At 32.8% G+C, this 22,023-nt stretch overlaps 1 protein-coding gene across 1 annotated transcript in view; it reads right to left on the bottom strand.

Moving 5' to 3' along the window:
- LOC129233869 (bestrophin-2-like) overlaps window positions 1-20,697 on the bottom strand; it is a gene marked incomplete at its 3' end in the record, with an annotated part of 39,040 nt that extends 18,343 nt beyond the window's left edge. The window contains exon 1 of the mRNA XM_054867798.1: window positions 20,611-20,697. Coding sequence (XP_054723773.1) covers window positions 20,611-20,697 — 87 coding nt within the window. The remainder of the gene's footprint in view (window positions 1-20,610) is intronic.
- Window positions 20,698-22,023: the final 1,326 nt, after the last annotated feature.

Genomic DNA, 22,023 nt, shown 5'->3' with positions numbered 1-22,023 from the left:
GAACCACGGTCAACTAAGCATTGATGATACTTTATCCATTTTAAATTCCATTGATCCTCATATTCAATTCTCTTGTGAAAAAGAACAGAATAATTGCCTTCCATTTCTGGATGTTCTCGTTTCTCGAACTGAGTCCGGTTTTGAAACTACGGTTTATCGTAAACCTTTTGCTGTTTCCTTACCCCCACATAGATTATCGTCTCACCCTCCTAATCAAAAATATTCAGCTTTCAACACATATGTTTATCGTGCAATGAATATTTGTTCTTCACCTGAGCTTCTTAATGCGGAACTTAACTATATAAGAGCTGTGGCTGTTGATAGAGACTATCCGCCCACCTTAGTTGATTCCATTTATAAAAAACTTTGCAAAAAATCTCAAAATGTTGTTCTTAATAGAACTTTTAACACTAAGAATTTAGTTGTTCTGCCTTTCTTCCCTGGTATCAGTTTTCAGGTTGCTAAGATTCTGAAGCGATTCCAATTCCAAGTGGTATTTTCTCCTATTAATAAACTTTCTTTCTCTTCTCTTAAAGATTCTATTCACCCTCTTAATTGCTGTGGGATCTATAAAATTGTTTGCAATTGCGGACTCGGATACATCGGACAGACCCGCCGTTCTTTGAAATTTCGGTTAAAAGAACATCAAAGCTATGTGAGAAAACAACAGCTGAATAAATCCAGTATTGCTCAACACTGTTGGGAATCGAATCACTCTTTTGATTTTAACTCTTATCAAATTATCCAAAAATGCCCCAATTCGTTGGATCTTGATTTTTGGGAATCTTTTCACATCCTGAGGAACCGTTCTAATTTAGTTAACGATCTTACTGCAATTCCCTATTTTTCTTCTGTGTGGACTCCTTTGTTAAAATTGGTTTAGATTTTCTATTATTTTTATGTAAACGTCGTACACTTCTTACTTTTATTTTTTCATTTTTTGCTTTCTTATTTCGTTTTGTGATTAACTAATTCCAATATGTTTATCCTTCACTCTGTTTTTTCTGCATTTCTCCATTTGATACATTGCTTCCATACATAGTTTTTCCCGCTGGTAAATTTATTGCTAATTTATTCAGAGTGGTTTCATTTTTGGACTTTTTGCATTGTTTATGGGTTTTCTTTTAAAATTTATTACTTAACGGTTTTTTCCTGATGGAATTATATAGTAAATTTTGTCTCCATGTGTCATTTTATCTTTTTTGTTTTGTTTAATTTCTATTTTTTGATATTTATACTACCTCCTGTTCCACCGTGTTGCTTTTCTCGGATGACTTTTCATCCAAAAGCTCACACTTCTTTGCATTGAAAAAGGTGTTCCTTGTAACACCGAAACACGTGTCTGCAATCATTTGCAAGTTTTGTGCTTAATAACGTTGGATTACTGACATTTTAATTTTTCAGCACAAAGGTATTTATTCTTTATTTAGTTGGCTTAAACGGGCCGTACGTTTGCATTCTACTTTCTTTTTTCTTTCTTCTTGCCTTGAATTTTGGTTGTATTTGTTGTATTTGGTAGTTTTGAATTTTGCTTCATTTTTGCCTTGTTACTGTTTTAATTTGATTTGTATTTTTGATAATAATTTGTTTTTATGTACTTTGTTATTTTGTTTTTGGAATGTCTCAAATCAATAGGTTTTGCAATCTTCGTATTAAGAAGTTTCGCTTTTTGAACCACTTAAAATTTCTTCAAGAATGTAGGCGCAGGAAAGTTATTCCGAATTTTATTTCTTTGAAATGTAACTTACCACGTTCTGTAAAAATTGATAAAGTTATTTTTCGGTCGAAATTGGCTCTACTTAGAGCTTCGATCCAAGAAACTAGGAAACGCCTCTCGTTTATTGAACGTGAGCTCTATGATTTGCATCTCTCTATTTCAAATTCTATTTCTGATTTTGATTATGTTGATAGAACTTCTTGGTCTAGAACCCTTCGTTCTACGGAGAATCATCAAGTTGTTTTGAAAAAGAAATTAGCTAAACTTTGTAGAAATTCGAAAGTTGTTCCTTCGGAAAATTTACCAGTGGTAAATAAAAATGTTGTCGTTAATATTTCAAGTGTTCCTTTAAATAGTTCTCAAATTAATGCTCTAAAATGCAATGATAACTTTGCTCTGGCCAGCAAACCTTCTTTTTCTAAGCTTATTGCTCCTATTGAGAAAGCTTTTAAATTTAGTGCCTTATCATCCAATCAAAAAGATTGCGTTAGGCATCTTATTGCTTCTAATGTGGATTTTAATTCTAGAATTTCCAATCCCGTCTTTACTAATACTGTTCGGCGTACTGTAAAGAATTTAACTTCTAATTCAGATATTGTTGTTACTAAAGCTGACAAGGGTGGTCAAATTGTTGTTCTTGACAAATCATCTTATGTTGACAAAACTAATGATTTGATTTCTTCTGGTCCATACTTAGAGATTTCTAAAGATCCTAGTGAAAATGAGTTAAAGACTATTTCTTCGGCTGTCAAGTCTGTTCAGTCTATTCCAATAAATGTTAAACGCTCTGTTATTCCTTCTATTGCTAATTGCGCTAGATTTTATGCTTTACCCAAGGTACATAAAGCTGGCATTCCTTTCAGACCGATTGTTTCCAATATTGGTACGGCTTCTTATAAACTTGCAAAATATTTAGTCTCTGTGTTTTCTCCTCTTATGAGTAATAATGTATTCACTGTAAAAAACTCTATCGAGTTTGTCAAAAAAATTCAGAATTGCGTTCCAAATAATTCTTTTATGGTTTCTTTTGATGTGAACTCATTATTTACGAACGTTCCGGTCGAGGGTTCATTGTTATGCCTTCAGAGTAGACTGTCTGAATTTCATTTTACCTCTAAGGAAATTGAGGATTTAGTTTTCCTTACTCATACTTGTCTAAGGCAAAGTTCCTTTGTTTTTAATGGTAAATTTTATACTATGTTGGATGGTTTGGCAATGGGAAACCCACTTAGCCCCATCCTTAGTGATATTTACATGCATTACTTTGAGGTCAAGTTGTTTCAGAAACTACAGTTTCAATTCTATGTTCGCTATGTTGATGACTGTTTTGTTCTTATGAACCACGGTCAACTAAGCATTGATGATACTTTATCCATTTTAAATTCCATTGATCCTCATATTCAATTCTCTTGTGAAAAAGAACAGAATAATTGCCTTCCATTTCTGGATGTTCTCGTTTCTCGAACTGAGTCCGGTTTTGAAACTACGGTTTATCGTAAACCTTTTGCTGTTTCCTTACCCCCACATAGATTATCGTCTCACCCTCCTAATCAAAAATATTCAGCTTTCAACACATATGTTTATCGTGCAATGAATATTTGTTCTTCACCTGAGCTTCTTAATGCGGAACTTAACTATATAAGAGCTGTGGCTGTTGATAGAGACTATCCGCCCACCTTAGTTGATTCCATTTATAAAAAACTTTGCAAAAAATCTCAAAATGTTGTTCTTAATAGAACTTTTAACACTAAGAATTTAGTTGTTCTGCCTTTCTTCCCTGGTATCAGTTTTCAGGTTGCTAAGATTCTGAAGCGATTCCAATTCCAAGTGGTATTTTCTCCTATTAATAAACTTTCTTTCTCTTCTCTTAAAGATTCTATTCACCCTCTTAATTGCTGTGGGATCTATAAAATTGTTTGCAATTGCGGACTCGGATACATCGGACAGACCCGCCGTTCTTTGAAATTTCGGTTAAAAGAACATCAAAGCTATGTGAGAAAACAACAGCTGAATAAATCCAGTATTGCTCAACACTGTTGGGAATCGAATCACTCTTTTGATTTTAACTCTTATCAAATTATCCAAAAATGCCCCAATTCGTTGGATCTTGATTTTTGGGAATCTTTTCACATCCTGAGGAACCGTTCTAATTTAGTTAACGATCTTACTGCAATTCCCTATTTTTCTTCTGTGTGGACTCCTTTGTTAAAATTGGTTTAGATTTTCTATTATTTTTATGTAAACGTCGTACACTTCTTACTTTTATTTTTTCATTTTTTGCTTTCTTATTTCGTTTTGTGATTAACTAATTCCAATATGTTTATCCTTCACTCTGTTTTTTCTGCATTTCTCCATTTGATACATTGCTTCCATACATAGTTTTTCCCGCTGGTAAATTTATTGCTAATTTATTCAGAGTGGTTTCATTTTTGGACTTTTTGCATTGTTTATGGGTTTTCTTTTAAAATTTATTACTTAACGGTTTTTTCCTGATGGAATTATATAGTAAATTTTGTCTCCATGTGTCATTTTATCTTTTTTGTTTTGTTTAATTTCTATTTTTTGATATTTATACTACCTCCTGTTCCACCGTGTTGCTTTTCTCGGATGACTTTTCATCCAAAAGCTCACACTTCTTTGCATTGAAAAAGGTGTTCCTTGTAACACCGAAACACGTGTCTGCAATCATTTGCAAGTTTTGTGCTTAATAACGTTGGATTACTGACATTTTAATTTTTCAGCACAAAGGTATTTATTCTTTATTTAGTTGGCTTAAACGGGCCGTACGTTTGCATTCTACTTTCTTTTTTCTTTCTTCTTGCCTTGAATTTTGGTTGTATTTGTTGTATTTGGTAGTTTTGAATTTTGCTTCATTTTTGCCTTGTTACTGTTTTAATTTGATTTGTATTTTTGATAATAATTTGTTTTTATGTACTTTGTTATTTTGTTTTTGGAATGTCTCAAATCAATAGGTTTTGCAATCTTCGTATTAAGAAGTTTCGCTTTTTGAACCACTTAAAATTTCTTCAAGAATGTAGGCGCAGGAAAGTTATTCCGAATTTTATTTCTTTGAAATGTAACTTACCACGTTCTGTAAAAATTGATAAAGTTATTTTTCGGTCGAAATTGGCTCTACTTAGAGCTTCGATCCAAGAAACTAGGAAACGCCTCTCGTTTATTGAACGTGAGCTCTATGATTTGCATCTCTCTATTTCAAATTCTATTTCTGATTTTGATTATGTTGATAGAACTTCTTGGTCTAGAACCCTTCGTTCTACGGAGAATCATCAAGTTGTTTTGAAAAAGAAATTAGCTAAACTTTGTAGAAATTCGAAAGTTGTTCCTTCGGAAAATTTACCAGTGGTAAATAAAAATGTTGTCGTTAATATTTCAAGTGTTCCTTTAAATAGTTCTCAAATTAATGCTCTAAAATGCAATGATAACTTTGCTCTGGCCAGCAAACCTTCTTTTTCTAAGCTTATTGCTCCTATTGAGAAAGCTTTTAAATTTAGTGCCTTATCATCCAATCAAAAAGATTGCGTTAGGCATCTTATTGCTTCTAATGTGGACTTTAATTCTAGAATTTCCAATCCCGTCTTTACTAATACTGTTCGGCGTACTGTAAAGAATTTAACTTCTAATTCAGATATTGTTGTTACTAAAGCTGACAAGGGTGGTCAAATTGTTGTTCTTGACAAATCATCTTATGTTGACAAAACTAATGATTTGATTTCTTCTGGTCCATACTTAGAGATTTCTAAAGATCCTAGTGAAAATGAGTTAAAGACTATTTCTTCGGCTGTCAAGTCTGTTCAGTCTATTCCAATAAATGTTAAACGCTCTGTTATTCCTTCTATTGCTAATTGCGCTAGATTTTATGCTTTACCCAAGGTACATAAAGCTGGCATTCCTTTCAGACCGATTGTTTCCAATATTGGTACGGCTTCTTATAAACTTGCAAAATATTTAGTCTCTGTGTTTTCTCCTCTTATGAGTAATAATGTATTCACTGTAAAAAACTCTATCGAGTTTGTCAAAAAAATTCAGAATTGCGTTCCAAATAATTCTTTTATGGTTTCTTTTGATGTGAACTCATTATTTACGAACGTTCCGGTCGAGGGTTCATTGTTATGCCTTCAGAGTAGACTGTCTGAATTTCATTTTACCTCTAAGGAAATTGAGGATTTAGTTTTCCTTACTCATACTTGTCTAAGGCAAAGTTCCTTTGTTTTTAATGGTAAATTTTATACTATGTTGGATGGTTTGGCAATGGGAAACCCACTTAGCCCCATCCTTAGTGATATTTACATGCATTACTTTGAGGTCAAGTTGTTTCAGAAACTACAGTTTCAATTCTATGTTCGCTATGTTGATGACTGTTTTGTTCTTATGAACCACGGTCAACTAAGCATTGATGATACTTTATCCATTTTAAATTCCATTGATCCTCATATTCAATTCTCTTGTGAAAAAGAACAGAATAATTGCCTTCCATTTCTGGATGTTCTCGTTTCTCGAACTGAGTCCGGTTTTGAAACTACGGTTTATCGTAAACCTTTTGCTGTTTCCTTACCCCCACATAGATTATCGTCTCACCCTCCTAATCAAAAATATTCAGCTTTCAACACATATGTTTATCGTGCAATGAATATTTGTTCTTCACCTGAGCTTCTTAATGCGGAACTTAACTATATAAGAGCTGTGGCTGTTGATAGAGACTATCCGCCCACCTTAGTTGATTCCATTTATAAAAAACTTTGCAAAAAATCTCAAAATGTTGTTCTTAATAGAACTTTTAACACTAAGAATTTAGTTGTTCTGCCTTTCTTCCCTGGTATCAGTTTTCAGGTTGCTAAGATTCTGAAGCGATTCCAATTCCAAGTGGTATTTTCTCCTATTAATAAACTTTCTTTCTCTTCTCTTAAAGATTCTATTCACCCTCTTAATTGCTGTGGGATCTATAAAATTGTTTGCAATTGCGGACTCGGATACATCGGACAGACCCGCCGTTCTTTGAAATTTCGGTTAAAAGAACATCAAAGCTATGTGAGAAAACAACAGCTGAATAAATCCAGTATTGCTCAACACTGTTGGGAATCGAATCACTCTTTTGATTTTAACTCTTATCAAATTATCCAAAAATGCCCCAATTCGTTGGATCTTGATTTTTGGGAATCTTTTCACATCCTGAGGAACCGTTCTAATTTAGTTAACGATCTTACTGCAATTCCCTATTTTTCTTCTGTGTGGACTCCTTTGTTAAAATTGGTTTAGATTTTCTATTATTTTTATGTAAACGTCGTACACTTCTTACTTTTATTTTTTCATTTTTTGCTTTCTTATTTCGTTTTGTGATTAACTAATTCCAATATGTTTATCCTTCACTCTGTTTTTTCTGCATTTCTCCATTTGATACATTGCTTCCATACATAGTTTTTCCCGCTGGTAAATTTATTGCTAATTTATTCAGAGTGGTTTCATTTTTGGACTTTTTGCATTGTTTATGGGTTTTCTTTTAAAATTTATTACTTAACGGTTTTTTCCTGATGGAATTATATAGTAAATTTTGTCTCCATGTGTCATTTTATCTTTTTTGTTTTGTTTAATTTCTATTTTTTGATATTTATACTACCTCCTGTTCCACCGTGTTGCTTTTCTCGGATGACTTTTCATCCAAAAGCTCACACTTCTTTGCATTGAAAAAGGTGTTCCTTGTAACACCGAAACACGTGTCTGCAATCATTTGCAAGTTTTGTGCTTAATAACGTTGGATTACTGACATTTTAACCTCTTCGAAATTGTTTTACGGCCTCTTGATTATGATCTGTGTTATTTTTCGTTACATTACTAAGTTGCAGTAAAAAAAATTTTTAGTCTTTCAAAATATTGCATTTTAGACTTCATTTGGAAGTAAATCTAAGTCATACTTGAATAATCTGAGTATTCGACATTAATTTGCCTTCAAATCAAAATAATCATTACAGAAACATGGAGAGCCATGAGAAACACTAGGTGAAACTCCTCCGCAAGTTTATTTATTTAAAAAATTTCTCTTGTGTCTAACGAAAGCTCTAAATTATAAGCGGGATTTTCTTTGCTCCCAAGCCAAACATTATAATTGCACCCTTAACACTCTTAGTTCAACCTTTCGCCAAGAAATGGTGCAATTAGTTGCAACTATCATTTGTCACCAATTTGCACTATTTCGATGGTGTGATCCGTGATGAAAAAAACCATTATAATGGTTCAAGTTTGCATCAAACGATGGTTGCAGCTAATGAGCACCATTTCTCGGTAATAGGTTGAACCAGAATTTTTAACAGCGCGCTAGTTTCCATTACATAGCGATGCACGCACCGCTTTTCCCCAACTCATGTGAAAAAAACAGTTCAACTTTTGGACATTATAATTTTCGCAACGCTTTACTTTAAGGGTTTGAAACATCATTCAATGCTGTTTTGTAACATCTCGACTTGTTCTACGAAGAGCAACAATTTTAATAACCAAACGAAAGAAAAAAAAAAAAAAACTTCAACTTCGCAAAAGTGTCTAACACAAACAGCGGGAGTCCAAAGAAGGCAAACACTTTCGCTCCGGCATAAAAAACAGAAAGCAGAGAAGTCAGGGTTATAAGAAAATCAACAACTTGTCTGAAAGATTATGATAGCGGACGTCCGGAAAAAAGTCACTTGTTATTCGAACGACGAATGGAGAGAATGGCGAAACTTAACGAAGACTCGCGGGACACCAAAGAACGCACCGAGTGCATGTGTCCTTAGCATACATATAAATATAACACTTTCTTATAACGAAAAATTTAAAAGGCATTGAATTTAACAGTGAAAAAGATTTCTAAAAGCTAGGGACGTTTTTCAGAGGTGGGGTCAGGAAGTGCAATTGCCACACTGATTTGTGCAAAACTAAAAAATGCGTACAGAAATCGATAAAAATACTATGTACAGTATTCACACACACGCACACAAGGACATGTGTACATATATATTAATTTCTAGGGTGTGTATGTATAACGCCAAGGAGCGTGCACAAGGGGGGAGAAGGGACACAGGGGGTAAAACTGTTTGGAGGGTCAAAAATACTGACTTTACTGACTAAGATTTATAAAATACTAGAGAACCCGACAGACGTTGTTCTGTTCAAACTTTGTAAATTGAAAACTTAAAAATTTTAAATAAACTATCAAGTGTTTGAACCATTCTGTTGAAAAAAATAAGTAAAAATAATAGTTTAAAAAACTAAAAAAAACACGCTTTCGTAGCAAAGTGAACTAAAAAGCGAAAAATAATCTTTGGATGATAGTGGTTGACCAATCACTTAATTTTAATGTAGAGTAGACCGACCAGTGAGTGAGCACCATCCAGTGAATGAACAGCGCGTCATTTTTTTTTAAAAACAGCCGAGAATCGTTCTTTTTCTCTTTCAAAATAATAAGGCTGGTTTCGTGCTAGCAATTATTTTGATAAATATTATTTTTATTGATAAATTTTATTTTTTAACTTTACGAAAGAAAAATTAAGTATACATATTTAGGCTATGGATTTAAATTGTTTCAGTCAATGCAGAATGCGTAGATTTTCAGGTAGAGGGGTGTTCAGTCACTGGGTACGAAAAATTGCGAAAACCCAGTGAATGAACAGTGGCAAAATTTCTTTTGATTTAAAAAGAAATTTGAAGTTTCTTTGAGATATTTTAATTTTCGTACTTTTTTGTAATGCAGATAGTTTTATATGCTTATTTATTTATGTACTAGTGGTACCCGCACGGCTTTGCTTGTAATAGAAAAATTAAAAGGTCTTTTGGTTCGCCTGTATATTTACAAATAATATATTTACAATACTATATTTACAAATAATATATTTACAAATAAAAAATTTACAATAATATATTTACCATACATTATTTTAATGTATGGTAAATTTTCTCGCCAATTGGCTTGTACTCATGTTACGGTTCCACGTTATGGTAATTTCGTATCTCGCCAATTGGCTTGTGCCCATGTTGCGGTTCCACGTTATGATAATTTCGTAATTTACTCGTCCATCTTATGATATTTTTGTTCTTAAAATTGGAATAGAAAAAAATAAAATAATAGTTTAAAAAACTAAAAAAATACGCTTTCGTAGCAAAATGAACTATAAAGTGAAAAATAATCTTTGGATAATAGTAGTTGACCAATCACTTAATTTTAATGTAATACAAAAAACCGTGGGGTGCTGTCTATTTACATTTTTGCTTGGACAACAAATGGAAGAAATTCAAAACAACTGATAAGAAGCTCCCACGCTTTTTTGTATTACATTAAAATTAAGTGATTGATCAACTACTATCATTCAAAGATTATTTTTCACTTTATAGTTCATTTTGCTACGAAAGCGTGTTTTTTTAGCTTTTTAAACTATTATTTTATTTTTCTGTTTTTTAGTCTTATGTTGGAGAATTATCAGACAAAATTGCAATTACGTACTTTTTTTCGTAAAAGTTGAATTGACGAAATTATTTATGAAATGAGTGCGAGGTAATATCTTAAAGTTAAGACAAGGGCACCCCGATGGGAAGCTACTGTGAGTCATCGATGTATGTTTGCGGAAATCATATTTATATAACTTTGAAAATATGAGATGCATTTGAATAAAAGTTTTGTTCAACAATGGTCTGATCAGCAATGAATTTCCAATTGAAGGCTCACCTAAACTTTGGCATGAAATTAGTTAAAAGCAATAATATTTCATGTTCTAATTACCTTGGAACATTGGAACAAATTTTGTCTGATGCAGAAAAATTAAAAGTTTTTGTAGATATTTTAAAATAATTTTTGCGAGCATTTTTTTATGTATTTTTTTTAATTTTTCCTTTTTCACATTGTTGGATTTATGCCAAAATATTGATTAAAATTGGAGAAAACAAACAATTAAAAGAGTTAATTAATTTATTTATTATAGAATATTGCATTGTCATCGGGTCTGAGGTTGTGTGCCAAATTTCAAAAGAATCCGATCGCGGGAAGTGGGCGAAATTTGAGCTGCAAGATTCCGTTACAAGATACATACATACATACATACATACATACATACATACATACATACATACATACATACATACAGGTGAAGCTAATAAAAGCGTGTTAAAAAGAACCACATCGAATTTTCGAAAAATCGCTTCGAGGTTCACACCCCCATGCTACAAACTAACTTTGTGCCAAATTTCATGAAAATCGGCCGAACGGTCTAGGCGCTATGCGCGTCACTGAGTTCCTGACAGACATACATCCTGACAGACAGAGAGACTTTCAGCTTTATTACTAGTAAAGATTTCATTATATATTTTATAATTTCTTTATTTTTGTCTTTGTAAACAATGCACTTTTTACTGAGTTTTATCTTTTGTCTATCTATACATCTATCTGTATATTAACCTACCTACCTACATCTATCTTTCTATATCTTTATCTCTCTTGATAGATAGACAGGTAGATAGAGATATAGAGAAATAGAAATATATATATATACAAAGAGAGAGAATAGATAGGTAGATATGTATGTATGTTTGTGATAGATAAATAGATAAAGGAAAATATAGAGATAGATATATAAAAAAAAGAGGTAAATAGATATATAGGTAGATAAATATAGAGATAGAACAGGAAGGTAGATAGATAGATCGATAGATAGATCGATAGATTTATTGATAGATAAATAGATAGGTAGTGGTTAATAGATAGATAGGTAGATAGAGAGACTAATATAGAGATAGATAGCTAGGTAGAGAGACTGATATAGAGATAGATAGTAGGTAGATATATAGACAGGTAGATAGACCGATAGATATAGATTTGTGGATAGATATAGATAGGTAGATATACTGATAAGGATATAGATAGATAGGTAGATAGACAGATAGATAAGTAGATAAGTAGAGAGATACGTAGATAAATCAATCGATAAGTAGATAGATAAATTGATAAGTGGATAGATATATAGATAGATAAGTAAATAGATAGATTGATAGATAAGTATATAGATAGATAGATAGATAGATAGATAGATAGATAGATAGATAGATAGATAGATAGATAGATAAGTAGATAAGTGGACATATAAGTAGATATACACAGAGATAAGTAGATAGATATATAGATAGATAAGTAGAGAGATAGAACGATAAATAAGTATATAGATAGGTAGATAGATAGATCGATAGATAAGTATATAGATAGATAGATAGATAAGTAGAAAGGTAGATAGATATATAGGTAGAAAGATATATAGATAGAAAGATAAGTAGATAGATAGATCGATAGATAAGTATATAGAGAGATTGATAGATCGAGAGATAAGTATATAGATATATAGATAGATAAGTAGATAGGTAGATAGATAGATCGATAGATAAGTATATAGATAGATAGATAGATCGATAGATAAGTATATAGATAGATAGATAAATATATATAGAAAGCTAGATACAGATAAGTAGATAGATAGAAAAATGGATAAGTACATTGATAAATAGGTAAATGGACATAGAGATAGATAGATAGATACGATATATAAATAGATATATAGATATATAGATGGATAGATAAGAGTAGATAGATAGATAGATAGACATAGATAGTTATATAAATAGATAGATAGATAGATAAATAGATATAGTAGTTATATATATATAGATAGATAGATCTCAAAGAAACTTAGTTTCTTTTTGAATCAAAATTTATCATGTTCATTCACTGGGTCTTTGTGCCATTTTTTCTTTAAACACCTAAAAAAGTCGGAAGCGGTACCATTTTAAGTTCCCGCGATTTTTTAGAGATATTTACATAGATCAATTAAAATGTTTTCGCTATCACAATCTGTACAGTATAGAATTCAAAATTACTAGGATTTTTTAAAAATGAAATTGTGCTTAATTGTTCATTCACTGGTCGGTCTACCCTAATACAAAAAAGCGCGGGGTGCTGTCTATTTACATTTTTGCTTGGACAACAAATGGCAGAAATTCAAGCTCCCCACGCTTTTTTGTATTACATTAAAATTAAGAGATTGGTCAACTACTATCATCCAAAGATTATTTTTCGCTTTTTTGTTCACTTTGCTACGAAAGCGTGTTTTTTTAGTTTTATAAACTATTATTTTATTTTTGTTTTTTAGTCTTACAGTGGAAATATTTATCCAGAATTGACGAAATTATTTATAAAACGAGTGCGAGGTAATATCTTAAAGTTAAGACAAGGGCACCCCGATGAGAATCTACTGTGAGTCATCGATGTATGTTTGCGGAAATCATATTTATATTACTTTGAAAATTTGAGATGCATTTGAATAAAAGTTTTGTTCAACAATGGTCTGATCAGCAATGAATTTCTAATTGAAGGCTCGCCTAAATTTTCGCATGAAATTAGTTAAAAACAATTATATTTCATGTTCTAATTAGCTTGGAACATTGGAACAAATTTTGTCTAATGCAGAAAAATTAAAGGTTTTTGTAGATATTTTAAAATAATTTTTGCGAGCATTTTTTAATGTATTTTTTAAAAATTTCCTATTTCACATTGTTGGATTTATGCCAAAATATTGATTAAAATTGGAGGAACCTAACAATTAAAAGAGTTAATTAATTAATTTGATTATAGAATATTGCATTGTCATCGGGTCTGAGGTTGTGTGCCAAATTTCAAAAGAATCCGATCGCAGGAAGTGGGCGAAATTTGAGCTGCAAGATTCCGTTACAAGATACATACATACATACATACATACATACATACATACATACATACATACATACATACATACAGGTGAAGCTAATAAAAGCGTGTTAAAAAAATGGTTTAAGCTGCTATGGTGTCAGAATGCGCATATTTATTACAACTTGATTTATCTAGTGCCCACTGAGCAGTTGTTTTTATTAACTATTTTTTCTCCCGTACTTTGGGTTTGTTCCTTCAGCCATACTCAAAAAATAAAAAGCGTCCTCAGATATTAAGTGTAAAAATCTAACTACCCATCTAGAACAAACGGGAAATCACGCTGCAACATCCCCCATATGAAAAAGAATAAAACAATCGAAAGGATATCGTTTAGAAAAATTATTAAGGTAAAAATAATTCTTTAAATAAGTGCGAAAATCAATCATCCCCACCCCCTCCCGATGTAAAATAAACACATTCTTCAACTAAAATGACTAAACACTTTAAAAACGAAAAATAATTCTTTGCAATTTGAAATATTTCGCCAAATAAACAAAAAATGCAATAAATTAAATTAATAGTACCTTCAAAATGTAAACAAATGATCACGCAGCTCTATTAATTATAGCCAAAGTCGCCAAGCCACCACGTTACTGCAATCTAGCCGATCAGTGAGCGAAACCAACTCCGACCGATTAGCGGTCCGATCTTTTGAACGAAAACTTTTTAACTTCATACATTGCCTAACTTGTTCTTTCCACCAAAGATAAAGATCTTCCACTGCACTAATCTTTTGTGTACATAAACTACCCTGTTGTAATTCATCTGGACGAAAATAAAACTTGTTTCGTCTTTCAATTCCATCATCTTTTCTTTTAATAATGTACTGATTAGTTAGATAATCCTTAAAGTATTCTTGACATTGGTGCCAAAACTCAGATGGATTTCAGCCGAGAAACAAAAGTTGCTAGGTACGGTACTTTCTGATCATTTGGTTAGGAAAACATTAAGCACCGATCTGGTCACATGGTTCAACTACGACGACAGAACACACGTTTTGCGTGAACCTTCCAGTACTTTACTTTAAAAATATACCACGGGATCTGAAATCGTTGCTTTCAAGAGAAATGTGAAGGCTTCACTCTCTCTCCACGTTTTATCAATTCTCAATTGACATATCAAAGCAGGAAATTTCATTACAAAAAGCAAAGCTGGCTTACTTATTGTACTTTGGCAACGGGTTAAATATTTATTTCAGTTCTCGCTCAACAATAGGTTAAAATAAATATTAATCATTTGGGAGATATAACCATCCAATGTTTAAATTAATTAATTAACAAAAACGGTTCCGATTCGATCCATCGCGCTTCAAAACCATGCTTACCACAACTTAATTACGCACAAAAAATTTGATCGAAATCGGTCCAGAGTCCAGACGATTAAAAGCCTTATGGTGACAAACGTCCGCACAGAAGATTTTTATATATTAAGACTAGCTGTACCCGACGCGCGTTGCTACGCCAACAAAAAAATACATCATTATACTGATTTTCATGACAATCATTTGAACGGGGCAGAAGTTGCTACTCTGCATCTGCCACCTGGTGGCGAGAGGCTTCAATGAGCATATTATGCACCTTCTCCGTGGAAAAATACATATATATAGCAATTTTCATAATAATCGATCCAGGTATCAAGTGAAGCCGTGACTATACTCAAATTTTGTACTCATGCAGTTTGCAGGATCAATCAATTGCTAAAAACATCAAATAGAAAAAGTTTTAAATCCCCCCGTTGCATGAAAAGCCATAAAACAATAAAGAAAGAATTTATTTGTTCAAACTCAAGAAAAATGGCAACAGCTAACTTCTTATCAATGAGATCTTTCACACGAATTAATTTCTGCAGCCGATAATTTTATTCGTATTTATCCAATGGATTGTGACTTAAATTGGAATAAAAAAGGAACTATCGATCGGATTTTTTTCGAACTGGTCTATAAACATTCCCAGTACCAAAAATAACAAACGGTGAAAGTTTCAGCCAAATCTGCCGGGTAGTTTTTGAGTTCATGGATGACAATACAGACAAACATTCCTTTTTATATATATAGACTGACCAATGCTGACCATATACTGACTAAAATTAAAAAGATTAACAAACTTTGGCCCAAAAAAAAAAGAGTATCATACTTAGTGAAATAGATACTTGCTTTGTTTGTAATATGCCGCAAAATAATACGCAGCTAATTTAGTACAAATTTTGACTGAAAGTTAAATTTAATTCATATATTTATTGTTAAATGAATAAAACTTTTCTGAAAATAGGAAAATTAATTAAAAGATCTTGCAAATGTTTAAAATTTTATTAAGTGATTGAGAGCAGTTTTTCATTCATTTTTTTTTCTTTGAAAACTTGGTTGAAAACAACTTTAAGAAAAATTAATTTGAATTCTGAAATTTTGAATTCAAATTATGTTTTTCGCAATCACGAGTTGCAGGACCCTACTCATTGGTTACTACTCTACTCACTTGTTTTTAGACACGGCTCCTGTCCCTCCAAGCAACGCTCCAAGCCTACCTCTCCTCTTGAACGGAGACGTGTGTATTAGTTGTGTATGTGTAGGGTTTTGTGTGTGCGTAGACCTGTGCGTATGCACGCTGGCGTGTGTGTACGTGTGTAAAGGCGTGTGTGTATGTGTGTGAGTGCGTATGTGTATGAGCGTGCGTGTGTCTAGGACATGGACGCCACCGACCAGGAGCGGATACCGGGGGATGGAGCCGCGCCTGCAGGTGACTGTGGGGGTTGAAAAAGACACGGACATCAAAGACGGTCAAATGAGAACAATAAACAATCGTGATTGCACAAAAAATTCTGAAAAAGGAAACACAAAGTGGAAAAAATATATACTTATACACTAATTCCTTTTATTTTTTAGATAAAAACATCTTTTAGTATAACTCAGAAACACATTTAGAAGATTGTTTTAATTACTAATGAGCAAATATTTTTGCATGTACAAAAACTACACCCTGTCCCAAAAATAGACACAAGCATAAAATACAATTCACAGTAAATATACGAATGGGGGGATTTATTTCACACACTAGCTGCGTTGCCCGGTCTACCTTGAAAATAAAAACTGTGTCAAGTGCCGTATTTTCAACAATCAGGTTTAAATAAATAAATTTAAAAAAAAACATCATGCAAAATTTCCCTCCCAAACAATGACGACAGATATTAAAATACTTTTAAGAAATTGAAATGCGAAAGATGGATCTAAAAAGCGTAACCATGGAAACACAAAATAAAAAAGTTTAAGGAATTAAAATGCGAAAGATAATGGTTAACAATTTGAATGGAAATGAGATTTTCTGAATTTCATTTAAAAAGGCTTGTAACTTTTTTTTCCTTTCGAGATAGAAGCTTATTTTTTAGATCATCGGTCGAGATGTATCTGGAGTAAAAAATATCGCTTTTTCCAATGGTGTCAAAAAGAAAACTGTGGCACAATTCCTTCACTTTTTATTGATTGATTTAATGAAGAAAGTAGTGTCTAAATTTCAGCGAAGCCTAAAAAAAATTCGAGCTAAAAATGGAAATACTGTCAACTCTCGTTTATCGCGGTTAATTCGTTCCAGACTTGACCGCGATAACTGAATTTCCGCGAAGTAGGATTCTGTATTTATAAACCGAATATTTTCCTTATTTGAGCACATAAAACTTACGACTATTTAAATAGGTTTTTAAGATAGAGCACCCTAGACATAACAGCACCCTTAGCCACCATTAAATTTGTAGTATTCAATATATTACACAAAATAATACACTAAACTAAAAAGATATCACGTTGTTGATTATTGGGAAATAAACTACACTACTACACACACACTTGTAGTTCTTACACACTACAACTAATCTGTGAAAAAAGTACATCTTGTTTGATAATGAATTAATTGCCAGTTAGTGACCGTATGTGCCCCCGTTTTTCCTCAACGTTCATCCTCATTAAAGGGATTACGTATACAACTTTAAAAGCTAGTACATTGTTAAACACCATCTACACTCTACAGATGCATTTATCTCCAAGTAATAATACAGTAATTTATACTTTTCAGTTAGTGCTTAACGGTTAAAATGAAATAGCTATTCTTTTCACTTTCTTCGGAGATTTTATACCTCCACTCCCTCAACTAGTACAACTACAACCCCTAAAAGAGCTCACTTTACTTAAAAGACATACTTTGTTATTCTTATGAAGTAAAAAGTTTACACGAGCGCATAAAAAAGGTTAATTACTATATTTGAAAAATAAAAACTAGAAAAAACCGCGATGTAGTGAAGCCGCGAAAATCAAAGCGCGAAGTAGCGAGGGACGACTGTAACTCCGCCGTAATTAAGTTTGAGCTTTGATACAAATTGCGTAAAACGTGGAAACTTCTACCCTTTCCAACGATATGTAAAATTAATACATGTGCAAGTAATTTTTCACCTCCATATTCGGGAATTTATGAGAAAATTGGGCATAGGCGGATTTAGGACTGAGTTCATGGGGGGGGGGGCAGGATTTTTTTTTTTTTTTTGAGCAACATTTTTATAGCCCCCACCCCCATGTTTTTGTCTATGCTTGACTTTTTTGTGTTGTTTTTATTAATGTGTGTTTTCATGTTGTCCTTTTTGAATCGACCTTAAGAGAGGGGGCTGATATCAAGAGAATAACACAGGGCTCCCTTTTAAGTGGGAAATAGAATATCTAATTTTAGGGGTCCCTGGGGTTTCTCCCCCGGAGGAAATTTTGTAAAATGGACATAAAATTCTGCATTTTGAAGCCTTATAAAGGTTAATGGGACAGACATAGAAAGTGATAACTAGATTATACAGTTGTACAGTATTGTTCAAACTTTGTAAGAAACAGCCATTTTAAGTTTGAAAGAAAAAATAAACTATAGATTTCTCATTAAAACAACCTTTTTTTATTTATAAGAAGTGCAGAAAACGAAAAGGAATAGAGGTAGTGTATGATTTTTTTTTTTCGGGCTAAACAGATTAACAATATGCAGTAGCAGTAAGATAAAAGCAATCAATGCTAAAGAATATCCAAAATACTGCATTTTGAATATATAGCAAGATATGAAACATGTGAGTCACAAAAAGTTATTTCGAATAATATGTTACAATCGCAAGAACCATGAGTTTTACATTTTTACTGTAGGATGTGGCAAGGAGCTGAATTTGACAAATTTTGGCATTCCTCTCCCTCTACCATTTGTTAGAAATTTTAAAATTTAAGATTTGTAGCCACATGTTTCCAAATATTCAAAGTTTTCAAGCACTTGAAAATGAAATTAGTTTTTTCAACCAATTTTCATTTTTTAAGGAACGAATCATGCAATTTTTTTGGGGGGAGTTAGGGACCCACTTCAAAGCATGATCCCTAAGCAATAGCTCGTTTATCTTATAGGCAAATTCAGCCCTGTTTGTAATTCACTCTTACCTGCAGATTTTTGCTTGATTTTCTTGTAATTTTTACAAAAATTCCTCAGTTTTCACAATTGAAGGATTTTTACGATTTTACCAATCTTTGTTAGGGTTTTTATAGATTTTTATAAAATTTTACACAAATTTTCCAAAACTTTTGATGACTCAATTATTTAGATTTCAATAATGACAAGGACCGATTCACTTAGACTTAGATGATTATGACTTACCTTAATTTTTAAACAGTATTTATAAAGTAAGTAAAATTGTACTTTCCCACTAAGTAAAAAGATTCAATTAATCAGAATACTCAGATAACTGAAATTTATTCAGTTTGTGTTAGAATTAAATTTTTCTCTCTCTCAAAAAGGGAGGGGGGACTATTTTTTAGAATCTCTCAAAAAGCCAATTAATCTACTAAGAACATAAATATTATGCACAAATCTGCCTTAAATGTGGACACAAATCATAACGAGTAGATCGTTCTGTTAGCGCGAATGGGGGGGGGGGAGGGTTCTCCCCCTTTGTTTTAGGTTCTAATTTGTTAAAATAATCGTCAACTATTATTGAGTGTTGCAGCTTAATGTATAGCTTGTTTAGCCTATATTTTCATACACTTGCCCAAATAGTTTTCAGTCCAAAATAGTGAATTTAGGCATATTTTCAGCATACCAGCGACAGCTGCACTATTTGTATTTAATGTTCGGTTTTTTTTTTTTGTCCTTTTTTTCCCCATCAGAAAAGGACATTCGCTATTCTCTTTATTTTCACTAAACTATTCAAAAAAGAAAAAAGTCATGATTTTTTTGTTTTAAGATTTTGGAAGATGTGTTGTTACTATATAATGTCCTCTCAAAACTGGGGGGGGGGGTATTGCCGTTATGCCCCCTCCCCTATAAATTGACCCATGCTCTTCTAAACTATTCAAAAAAGAAAAAAAAATGATTTTTTTTATTTTTGAAAAATGTGTTATTACTACATAAAGTTCTTCCAAAATTGAGAGGGCATTGCCCCCCTCTGCCCCCCCCCATAAATCCGCCCATGAAATTGGGCCTAAATTAGAATAAAAAAAGAACTACTCATCGATTTCTTTTTTCGAACTGCTCCGCAAACCTTAGCGGTGAAAAGAAAGATACTGTGAAAATTTCAGGGAAATCGGCCGGGTAGTTCTCGAATTTTGTGCGATCACACTAACAGACGCTTTTTGGAGACTTCATTTCGTACTATGCAGATGAGATGATAATAAAAGTAGGGGAGAGAGGGGCACATGTGAACAAAAACGACATTTTTCTATATTTTTCATTATTGATTTGAGATAAAAAAGAAAAAGGTGCTAAATATGATAAATCAAACATTTGCTAATATTTTCATGCAGTTATCCCCCTTCTACAAGAGTAAATTCCAACCTAAAAATTAATTCTAAAATATGTTACATTTTGTTCACATTTGCCTCGGTGGGGGGGGGGGGCTGTAAACACACCTGGGGCACAAGTGAACAGATACATAAATAATATAAAATGCACCTAAGCATATCTTTAAGTACTCTTTATTACACACTAATAAACACAATGAAAATATAAATATTGAGTACATAATAAATTAACTTATGGCCTTCAAGTTTTACAGAAAAAGAAACTGAAGAAGCAGCTCGATATGTGCTAATTAAAATTGTAGGTGGGGGTAATTTTAGCAGAATATCATCAGTGTTTACCATCGATGTATCATATGTTTCTGGAAATACAAAGATTTCTTTCTTCTGCTTCCTCATGAATTTAACATTTGCTTCATCACTCTCCATTTTCTCGATACGGCCAACATAGTGAATTTTTGTCTTTTTTGTAGTGAATTCTACGAGGACAAAGTCATTCACAGCTAAATTTTCTGGTGCAAGGATGACTTCAGCACAAATTTCTTGATGGCTACTCTCTTCAAAGCTAATGTCGGACTCGGAGTCACTGACTACAACCTTTGACTGCTCCTTTTTCAACAGTTCAGCAAGTTCTAACTTTCTTTTCTTTGCAACTCTTTCACATTTTATCTTCATTTTCTCTGCCTTTTCTTCCATAGCTTTGACAACAATGTCTTTTTCTGGGGTATCTGTCAAAATTCTTGATTTTCTTTTTTGACACTGCCTACTTTTCCCTAGAGTGGAATCGTGAAATTCTATTCTAGGCAATGGTCTCACACATTCTGGGGTAGGACTTGAATGTGCATTGCAGCTGGTGGAGGCATCCTCATGATTAACTGGCATTAAGCTTGTTATTTGAATTGGGATGAAATCAGCGTCAGTAAAAGCAAGCCGAGATAACGACCAAATTCCTGGTTTAGAAAAATCCAATTTAATATTTTTGGATGTAAAGGCTGCTGTGAAAGCTGGTGAAGAACACTGACCAATTTCATATATAGTTATTCTTTTTCCTGGGTGTAATGTCAACCAGTCATTGAAAGAAGTTTTCAGTGCAGATTTAAAGGGGCCATAAACACCTACATCCAAAGGTTGTAAGCGATGTGAACAATGAGGGGGGAATGTAAGGAGTACTATTCCATTCTCACGACAAAATAATATTACATCCAAACTGATGTGACTTTTATGATTATCAAGTAGAAGCAAAACAGGATTTGCTGCGGTACAGCGGGAGTACTTTTGGAAGTGTTTTACAACTTTTTAGGAAGATATCTGCTGTCATCCATCCAGTTTTGGATACTAACATTAAGCTTTCTGATGGTGCTCCATTTAAGAAAATATCTTGATCTTTTTCTTGGGAATACAAAAACAGGAGGTACAATGTTTCCCATTGCATTAACTATACCACAAAATGATACAAGTTCACCTCTCTCGCCTGAAACATTTTGTCCAACTTGTTTCTCTCCACAAACCGCGATCACTTTTAGAGCCTCCAACACAGTCGCGGTACAGCTGATACTAACTTCAATTATTAAAATTTTTAATTATTCAATGTTTCTTAATTAGCCTAATCAAAAAAAAAATAAACAATTTTTGAAATTAAAAAAAAAAACAGTATGGGGCACATGTAAACAGTTCACACCTGCCCCTACATAGTGTGTTCACATGTGCCCCATATAACAACTTAAGAATAATCTGATAAAAAGCAATATTTCTTTC

The sequence above is a fragment of the Uloborus diversus genome, unplaced genomic scaffold, assembly GCF_026930045.1.
Source record: "Uloborus diversus isolate 005 unplaced genomic scaffold, Udiv.v.3.1 scaffold_756, whole genome shotgun sequence".
Lineage (NCBI taxonomy): Eukaryota > Metazoa > Arthropoda > Arachnida > Araneae > Uloboridae > Uloborus > Uloborus diversus.
This window is presented reverse-complemented; position numbering and strand designations above follow the sequence as displayed.